This window comes from Oncorhynchus keta, chromosome 13 (assembly GCF_023373465.1).
Source record: "Oncorhynchus keta strain PuntledgeMale-10-30-2019 chromosome 13, Oket_V2, whole genome shotgun sequence".
NCBI lineage: Eukaryota > Metazoa > Chordata > Actinopteri > Salmoniformes > Salmonidae > Oncorhynchus > Oncorhynchus keta.
Genome location: NC_068433.1, coordinates 31378549 through 31388664, shown reverse-complemented (window position 1 = coordinate 31388664; position 10116 = coordinate 31378549). Strand labels below are relative to the sequence as shown.

Here is a 10116-nt window from a genome sequence, read left to right as displayed (position 1 = left end):
TTATCATAGGCTATACAAATAATTGCTTGAAATATTACATTTAAGCCTACTCTGTTGCCTAAAGTGACTGCAACCACAACAGGTAGGTTACAGACAGCTTATGTCACCTAGTGGGGCATATTTTATTGTATATTTATCTGAATTAAAACCTATATTTCTGGATCCAACTAGTCCAACCACTAAATTATTGTTTTTCTAGGTCACTATTCATGTTATGAACACCAGAGGTCAAAACTAATAAATTGTAGTCCACAACATGTAAGGTTTTTAAAAAGGTTTTCATTTTAATAAATATATAAATACTGCAAAAATAAGACTTGTCGGAACAAACAGAGCATTACAGACAATAAAATTCAACAGCAAAATAAAAATATTTCTTACACATTCAATAATTTTCCCTTCATATCAGTATCAGGCATTAACAACCATACCCATTGCTCACAAATAAAAAAAACAACATATCCCATCAGCGCAAATAATAGATATATAAACTTTCACTTATCAAAATATATGCATTTTGCCAATTTGGTAATATACAGATTAAGGATCATTTAAGTTACAGTTATTGTCCAGGTCATAGATTTAACTATGGTCAGTTTCAGTAGCAAGTTGATTGACAGGTGTCCCTGTCAATGGAATGAAAGGAATGTTCATGGTTGTTGTATATCAGCACAGATAATCCATTATATTGAACAGATACTCAGGTCAATCTCTTCAAAAATGGAAGGCAGTCGGGAGGAGGCGAGATCAGGGGGGGACCATTCTTGCTAGCCAATGGGAGGGCAGATATGCGTGTGAAAAACAGTCACAACTCCGATATAAAGTGTTTTTTCTCAAAGTTGCCGGGATGTCGTCTGACATATTTATATCAATACACTCGTAACAACCTAAGCATCAAGAAACATGTATTAGATAAAATAAGCCACATGTAGAAGATAAGCCATTCATTTTTTTGTTAACCAAATTTGATGCTCTCATTGACCTCCATACAAAAACTCCTCGCTGGAGAAGACAGATTTTGGGCCGTTATTCCTCTCGCTTCGCTTCTTCCTCTCTGGTGTATTGGTCTGTTAGTGTTGCTAGGGTTGGTTGACTTGACCCATGAACAGTACAGCACCTGGGAGGGGAAAACAAACATATTTTATATTAGAGGACGAACAAGGTAGGAAGTATGTCAAAGTGTCTGAGGGACAAAGAGAATTCCATACAAGATCATTCAGTATATGCAGGGACAAAATAGCAGGACTTCCCCTGAACCTACTTGAAAGTGTATGCACTTATATAAAAAGGGCACAGCTAGCTGGACTTGTGGTGATTTGAGACATTGGATAACCAAGGCTAACATGATGTAGTTTTTAACATAGATGGTGGTGTAGGCACATTAGAGGAAGCTCACCTGTGGACTTGTGTTGGATGAGGAAAAGGAAGGGCCTGTCCATGGTGATCTCCTCTATTGCCATACGAGAGAACATAATGGCAGCTGTAAGTGGTAAAGAGAGGAGACAATACAGTCAAAACAACTCTGTACAGTAACATCACTTTAACATCAATTCATTATTGTTATGTACATCCGTATAACAAGCACTGTCAAAACACAACCCTGTAGCCTATGCTATCATCGATTCATCATAAATGTATTGTCTTTATGTACATCTGTATAAAAGACAAGTCAAAACACTTCTTTATACTATTGGTTAAATCATCAGGAATAAGTATTGGTCTTGTAATGTACCTGTGGCAGATGATCCCTCGGTTCCCTTCTCGTTCACCTCAATCTTGACTTTCTGCAGAACCTTGGACACACACAGCCTTTCCTCAGCTGGCAGAGAAATAAAGAGAGGGAGTTTAAATTAGCTGTCTAAAAAGAATGAGAAGCATGCAGTATTCTGTATTTGCTAAACACACAAACTGATCATACCAAGTCTGTCACTTTCCAATGTCCATACTTTCATACCACAGAATGTATGCCCAATACATTCCTTCATTCTAAAGTGAAATGCTAGTAGTGTGGATATTGCAACAGAGCCAATCCTATCCCCTACATAGTGCCCTACATTTGACCAGAGGCCTGGGCCCTGGTCAAAGGTAGTGCACTATATAAAGAATAGGCTGCCACTTCAGACACCAGTTCCTAAGTGATGAATGGTAGGGTACTCACTGGTGATGCGAGTGAAGTCTGCTTTGGCCAGGTTGAACATGTCCCCCAACCCCATGCTGGTCAGTGTAGACTTCAGATCCACCTCAGTGTCCAGGGTAAACTTGGGCAGAGCCAGTTGACGCTTGACGCTCCTCAGCTCCTCTCTCCACTGTTGCAGGCGTCTGGTGGTCAGCTCGCTACTGAGCACGCTCACTGGCCTCTCGGACTCGAAGGGGGTAACCAGCAGCATGCTCAGGGAATCTCCCTCGTACGGAACCTCGATGACATCATAGTCCACACCGTCGGGGGTCACGAACTCACCTGTAGAGGAGAAGAGAGGAGAGGTTGGATTAGTTTCAGTTTGATTGGTGGAGGTAGTACTTGTAGTCATGTCTGTTTTTAAACACTGGCTGCTGGGCTGCGGCGGACTCGTTTGAATAACTTTTGAAGAATGCATGCCTTAAGGACCAAGTCCTAACTAAATGTGTGTAAATAATATCGATGGAAGACACGAAAACTTGAGTTACATTTACAGATCACATGTTAGGATTCTGACAAAATGAGGTATTCTAAGTTAACTTCTAAAGTATTTAAAAAGAACAGAGGTCAAGGGGATGTAAAAATGTCTCATGGGAAAATTCTACACTTGAAAAACATACTGAGGTACCCACCGTAGTTGAAGTGGTGTGTGAGCCTCATCATAGGTACGGGCACAGAGCTGCCATTGGCACAATGGAACAGCCTCTCCTCGGTCATCTTGGGGTCAAAGGGCACCTTCCATAACCCCTGGAAGTGCAGAGCGTTCAGTAGGACCACGCGAGTTTCGTCAGTCAGAGCACCGGACGACAGAAATGAAGGGATGGTACCTGGAGCAGAGAGAAGAGAGGAAAGAGAGTGTTAGGGAGGTTTGTTTTGATTATAAATCTGTCTCATCCCACAAAGAATTTGATTTTCTGGAGAAAACAAGCAACTTGTATCCTCTCTGTCTGTCACTGGTTGTGTTGTATGCATTGTTGTTGCTATAGCTACTACAACTTCATCGATTTTAACAAAGTGCACTTGCAATATGTGGTGATGTGCATGACATTGAAGGTATGAGCCAATACTACACTACTGTATCTCACCCGCGGTGTGGTCAGAGACCCAGGCATTGATGAATTCCAGGGCCTGGTCTGGCCTGGAGAAGTCCAATTGGTGAGGGGAGGCCTGGAAGGCTTTCCCCAGCCCCCTCCTGAAGCCATTCTCCAGAGCCATCTTCTTCTCTACCATGATGCCACTGGCCAACTCCACTCCCTTCTCACTGGAGAGGTTCTGCTGTAGCAGACGCTGCTGACGTGACATCCCTTGCTCTGGAGGAGAGGAATCATTTATTTTAATTTATGATTAAAAGTACAAAAAGTCTGGAGAGGAAGAGAAGGAGGAGAAGTGGAATGGAAAGAATGAGAGAATGAATGAGTCACGATTGCATATAGAGATGGTGAGAAAGTGTGGATGTTGCTCGTCGCCGGCTAGGATGGCTCTTTTTGTTTTGATTATGTCAGCCTGGAGTTATGTTATTGTCAAGGCCTCATTGTGTAGACAAAACCAAGTCTACCATCTGTCTCACTTTGCAAAACTCATTCAACTACCCTATGTAGTTGCATGATATGATGCAGATGCTACACCAAAGGACTGTTTTGCTAGCACAGACTGGAATATGTTCCGGGATTCATCCAATGTCATTGAGGCGTATACGACCTCAGTCATCGGCTTCATCAATAAGTGCATCGACGACGTCGTCCCCACAGTGACCGTACGTACATATCCCTACCAGAAGCCATGGATTAAAGGAAACATCCACATTGAGATAAAGGCTAGAGCTGACAGTTTCAAGGAGCGGGACACTAATCCAGACACCTATAAGAAATCCCGTTATGCCCTCAGACAAACTATCAAACAAGCAAAGCATCAATACAGGATTAAGATTGACTCCTACTACACCGGCTCTGACGCTCGTCGCCAACAGATCCATAGATGATGCAATCTCAATCGCACTCCACACGCCCTTTCTCACCTGGACAAAAGGAACACCTATGTGAGAATGCTGTTAATCGACTACAGCTCAGTGTTCAACACCTTAGTGCCTACGAAGCTCACCACTAAGCTAAGGACTCTGGGACTAAACACCGCCCCCTGCAACTGGATCCTGGACTTCCTGACAGGCCGCCCCCAGGTGGTAAGAGTAGGCAACAACATGTCTGCCACGCTGATCCTTTACACAGGGGCCCCTCAGGGGTGTGTACTTAGTCCCCTCCTGTATTCCCTGTTCACCCATGACTGTGTGGCCAAACACGACTCCAACACCATCATTAAGTTTACTGACGACACAACAGTGGTAGGCCTGATCACCAACAACGATAGGGAGGAGGTCAGAGAACTGGCAGTGTGGTGCCAGGACTAGGACCAAAAGGCTCCTCAACAGCTTCTACCCCCAAGCCATTAGACTGCTGAACAATTCATATAATTCACCATTGGACAATTTACATTGACACCCCCCCTCTTGTACACTGCTGCTACTCACTGTTTGTTTGTTACCTATGCATAGTCACTTCTTCCCCACCTACATGTACAGATTACCTCAACTAGCCTGTACCCCTGCACACTCATTCGGTACCAGTGCACCCTGTATATATCCTCGTTATTCTTATTCTTTTTGTGTTACATTTTATTATTACATTTTATATAGCATACTTGGTAAATATTTTCTTATTTTTGAACTGCACTTTTTTGTGGCAAATCTAGTTTGATTTGATGTCATTATACATCACAGCTGTGGTAAGAGGCTACAAAACAGCCCAACCTTACCTTGTAGAGAGAAGCCCAATTTGGCGTTGAGTGTCTTCAGGGTGTTGCCCCCAGCGCCCAGCTGAGCCATGCCCAGGATGGTGGCCACGCCGTAGGGTGAGAAGGCCAAGTTAGAGCCCCTGGAGGTCTGGGCCACATGGGAGAAGACCCGCATCCCAAAGTCTGTCTGTTTCTCCTGGAGGTTAGAGAGGGCCGCTCCAGAGAGGCTGAGGAGGAAGCACACGTACAGGCACAGCATCCTGGGGAGAGGAAGGAGGGATGAGTGGAATGTTAGACACCTCTAACAACATTATCTAACGGCAAAGCAGCCTGGGCAAAGGAGGAGGAGAGAGGGTTAAAGGAATCGAACAACATTGTATACAGGTAAAGCATTCTAGGGAGATGGGGAAGATTGAACAAGAATAAAGATAAAGACTCCTAGGAGAGAGGGAAGCGAGGAGAGGGAGATTTGTGAAATTATAGAGATTCAACAATATTCAAAAATCGGGAGAGGACAGGGGAGAAAGATGAGTCAAATGATAGAAGGATCAAAGAAAGACTGAACAAGAAGATGAAAGATGAAAAGATCCTTCAGATGCATTGTTGCGGTACATACAAGAGTGTTACCCGAGGGGTTACTTAAAACCATAGTTGTTCAAATCGTATGTTCTCTACAAATACACAGGTCCGTTTCGGTCTCAGTTGCATAAATTATTTGGCACAGTTTCTGCTTACTAGCCATTCGAATTTAGAACCATTTTAAAAAGCATTCCACAGTGTGTTTATAAATCTGTTTCTTGTTGGGCAACCTTCGAATATATTTTCTATTCCACCGGACCAGTATAGACATCACAGACAGAGGTATGTAACCACACTTCTGGATGAAGGATAGTAAATCAAAATAGTTTATATGGTTATATTCACCAGGCAGCAAATGGAACAAAACTGACTCAAACAGGGAGGTTCTATGCAGGAAATTGACCAATAAGAAACATCTTTGTTTTCTGTAGCAAAACATTTAGCTATGGTGTCTACTACTGAATACGACCCTGGTTCTCAATGGAAAACAAACCATGGCACAGTGACCCTGGCATTGGTTTACTGTGGTACAGACATGGGTGAGACAAAACAAGAGACAAGACCCAGGTGCCAACCTTGGACATGTTGGCGTGACACACACACACAGAGAGAGAGAGACAGAAAGAGATAGAGAGAGAGACAGAGAGAAAGTGAGTGTGTGGGAGAGAAATGTTTATTGGGGTGCAACTTTGTATGCTATTGTCATTTGTTGTTGTCCTATATTTGTTTTCATATATGTAAAAAAGTATGCTTCTTATTTTTTTAATCAGACTGTTTAATTGTATACTTGGACCATAATGTTTCATAATAAAACATATTTGAAACAGAATGGTTAATTTTGCCCTCAAGGCTTTAGTGCAGCGGTGGTCATTTGAGTTCATACATCTTTAAACACACATTTGTGTTGTAGAATTTGAAAATATACAGTGTTTTTTCCCCCAGAAGTTCAGGGTTCAAATATTGACTCATACAACATGTTGTCTGTATGCAAATTGCAGTGCAATTGTTACAACCTCTGAGTTTGTTTAGTGATGCACACAGACAATATATGTATCCATTTGATGATTTGTTTCATAATAATAACAACAAATGGAAAACAAGACTAAGTTTGCCTTATGAGCATATTTCCAAGATCTTTAACATTTGCTCTAAAGAATATAATCATAAACGTACTCTTACCTTGAAGTTGAAGTGTTGAAAGATGTAGACGAACTTGATGAAGATTAGCTTGATGTAGCTCTTGAGTTGCTTGAGAGTTGCTGGAATAGTAATAGCTCAGTCGTTCAGTGTTTTCCCTGTGAGTTATTTAGAGAAGCATCATTTGAGTGTGAGTGTGTGTGTAAGAGTTCTACTGCTTTATATAGCGTAGACTAGCGGCATGGCTCCCTAGGCCCCTCCCTCTTCCCTCTAGGCCCCATTCCAGTAGACATGTGCAGAGAGGAAGTTACTTGTGACTATGAGGTCGACATCCCGTACTGCTTAGACAGGCTTCTACTCCCTAGCGAGGCTGTTACACAGACACACACACACACACACACACACACACACACACACACACACACACACACACACACACACACACACACACACACACACACACACACACACACACACACACACACACATGCTTTCACTCTCTTTCTCACTCTGGCACACACACACTCACTTATGTCCTCTTTATCACTCTCTACCTCACACAGAGACTCAGGAACATTTTTCTCTTTGTTTCTTTTTGCACTTGGGGAGAGAGAGCGAGAGAGGGGGGGGGGGTTCAGTCATGCTATTTACTCAGGGGAGTTTGTAGCTCCCATTGTCTGGCAAAGGTCAGGTGGTTCCAATTCTACCTGTCTCTGTGTCTACTCGTCCATCCCCGCTCTTCCCATGTAGTTCTCTCTCTATTCCTCTTTCTCTCCCTTCCTCTCTCTCACTCTCCTGTCAGAGAGGGGTGACACATAAACACAGATCTGACACATCAGGATTCCAAATTTGGTTCTGTAGCTGCCAGCATTCCATGGCCGCGTATTCACAAAATGTTCACACACACACCATTGCCCCATCGCACCTGCTGTCTATAGTCCTTGTGCTTACATTATTTACCTTCAGAGATGAATGTATCAAACCAGTTGCCATGATAAAAGTGTTTTGTTGCTGTGCACTCTCCTCAAGCAATAGCATGGTATTATTTCACTGTAATAGCTACTGTAAATTGGACAGTGCAGTTAGATTAACACAAATTTAAGCTTTCTGCCCATATGAGACATGTATATGTCCTGGAAAGTTTGCTGTTACTTAAAGCTGTCATGCTAATCACATTAGTGCACGTTAGCTCAACCGTCCCGGTATAGGGACACCCACATCCTATAGATTAAGGTGTGTGCATGTATGTGTGCGTATTCATTTTGCTAAGAGGCACTGTATGTATTTCCTTTTCTCCAACAGCTATGTGTGTTTAAGAGGTGTGAAAACTGAAATTAACCTCCACTGCAGTAGAAGCCTTTGAGGCCAAAACATAACAAAACGGAAAACTGGTTTGGTCAAGCTGGATGGTCTCCCAGAATTCTTGTTCCTTTCCACTCTCCCTGAAGCATCTTACTGTAACTTCACGGTTTCCACGGTAACTGAGAAGGAGGGGGGTTGAACTTGAGGCAACATGGTATATAGTACATTTGGGGTCCCTTTGACTCTGTGATGTCATAGGCTGTTAACGTTTTATTGTTGTTTTTGAACCTACATGTGTTATAGTTGCTGTTGCTGCTTGTTCACATGAGCTTAACTGCCTAGTTGCACACAGCATGTTGATAGTGTATTGTAGATTTATACCATGGCATTTTTTAATACTCCTTTCTGATTGTCTTGAAGGGCATTCTGGAGCGTGCATTACTTCCCTATAAGGCACGATATATTTGCACTGGAAAATTCCATGGCTATAGTTTATTTTTAGATATTTTCTTTGAGCTGCTTTTGAAAACAGTATTGCAATTGTTGAATTCGATTTTCATAATAGCAAGCTATGACTGATGGTTTGGTTAGCTAAACAAGCAAATATGTTTGTTTGGTTACCATAGCAACTACTGTAGCTATCTTGTAAACTTGCTATCTACTTCAGTGGATGTTGAAAACAGCAAATGAACACATTTCTGGTGGCAAATGTGTTAAAGTGAATTTGACAGAGTTTGAACTACTTTTCAGACGTGAAACAAACAGGCAATCATAATATCAGTAAAACAATATCACATTCCCAGTTTATGCAACAAAACCAACTTTATAAGAGGTTTTAAAATGAGGTTATATTTGACTCAACGTTCCATGACGTACACCTAATGCATTGTTGGCAGAATACATGGATGCAGTTCAATGCATGATTAATATATTTCACCAATACATTCCTTGGTAGTCCAAAAAATATTGGTATCAGGTTGTAAATCACATCTGGCCTGGTACATTGTTTGATTCCTTATTTCGGGATGCACCGTTTCAGTTTCAATGACAAAAACAGACAAATGTAAATAAGGCTGGGAATATCATTACACTCAAACTAGCAAGGGCAATGATCACAAGTCAGTCATAACGTGGCTAATAGGCTAAGCGCATCTATTTATGTGGCAAGCTAAAAGCACGGAGCCTAACGTTAGCTAGCTAGGTAGCCGCTAGTAGGCTGACGTCATTGGATGAGGTGAATTATTTACTTTTCCCCTCTCATATCATTTTTCGGTTGTCAACACAGCAAGAGATGCGGGTGTCACTTGGTTAGCTAGCAACATTTTGAACGACTTGATAGCATATGGGGTGGCAGGGTAGCCTAGTGGTTGGAGTGTTGGACTAGTTAACCTGAAGGTTGCGAGTTCAAACCCCCGAGCTGACAAGGTACAAATCTGTCGTTCTGCCCCTGAACAGGCAGTTAACCCACTGTTCCTAGGCCGTCATTGAAAATAAGAATTTGTTCTTAACTGACTTGCTGACTGGTTAAATAAATAAAATATCTCTGGCGTTGGCAAATGTATCTCTGGCTACCTTCTCCGATTTCAGAGCACTCTCTCTGAGTGTGACAGAGCGCAGAATAACTGATGAATTCACTTACTTTGAAACACAATTCACATTTTCTTCATGCGGATTTCAGAGTATTTGAACGAAAATATGTTGGGAATTGGATGGAAACCTAGCTTTGTTTGCATAATGACGCTAAGTGGCGGCAGGTTGCCTAGTGTTTAAGAGTGTTGGGCCAGTAACTGAAACCTTGCTGGTTCAAATCCCTGAGCCGTCTAGGTTAAAAATCTGTCGATGTGCCCTTGAGCAAAGCACTTAACCCTAATTGCTCCTATAAAATGTTCTGGATAAGTGCATCTGCTTAAATTAATCAAATGTAAACATTTTTTAAAAATCTAAAAATATCATCCCACCCACAAACCCCCAGACCCCTTCTTTTGGTACATTCCTTATTAGTTTGTCAATGGAAATCTGGTTTGACCTGCCCACTCCATTTTCTCTGAGGTGAGATCAAATGAGCATGGGAACTCACTGTTCTGTTACTACGGGAAACAGACTAGGGCTACACTGGAAAAGGAATTAACCCAAAATAC

The 10116-nt window shown here is 42.1% G+C and overlaps 1 protein-coding gene across 1 annotated transcript; it reads right to left on the bottom strand.

The window, feature by feature from the left end:
• Positions 1-259: 259 nt before the first annotated feature.
• On the bottom strand, positions 260-9743 carry LOC118392192 (plasminogen activator inhibitor 1-like). The gene is made up of 9 exons (XM_035783908.1): positions 9618-9743; positions 6719-6834; positions 4982-5220; positions 3262-3486; positions 2809-3003; positions 2159-2458; positions 1733-1819; positions 1397-1480; positions 260-1117 (listed from the first exon to the last, which is right to left on the bottom strand). Exons 3-9 carry the CDS (start codon positions 5217-5219, stop codon positions 1080-1082), a joined length of 1167 nt encoding a protein of 388 aa, XP_035639801.1. The 5' UTR covers position 5220; positions 6719-6834; positions 9618-9743; the 3' UTR covers positions 260-1079.
• Positions 9744-10116: the final 373 nt, after the last annotated feature.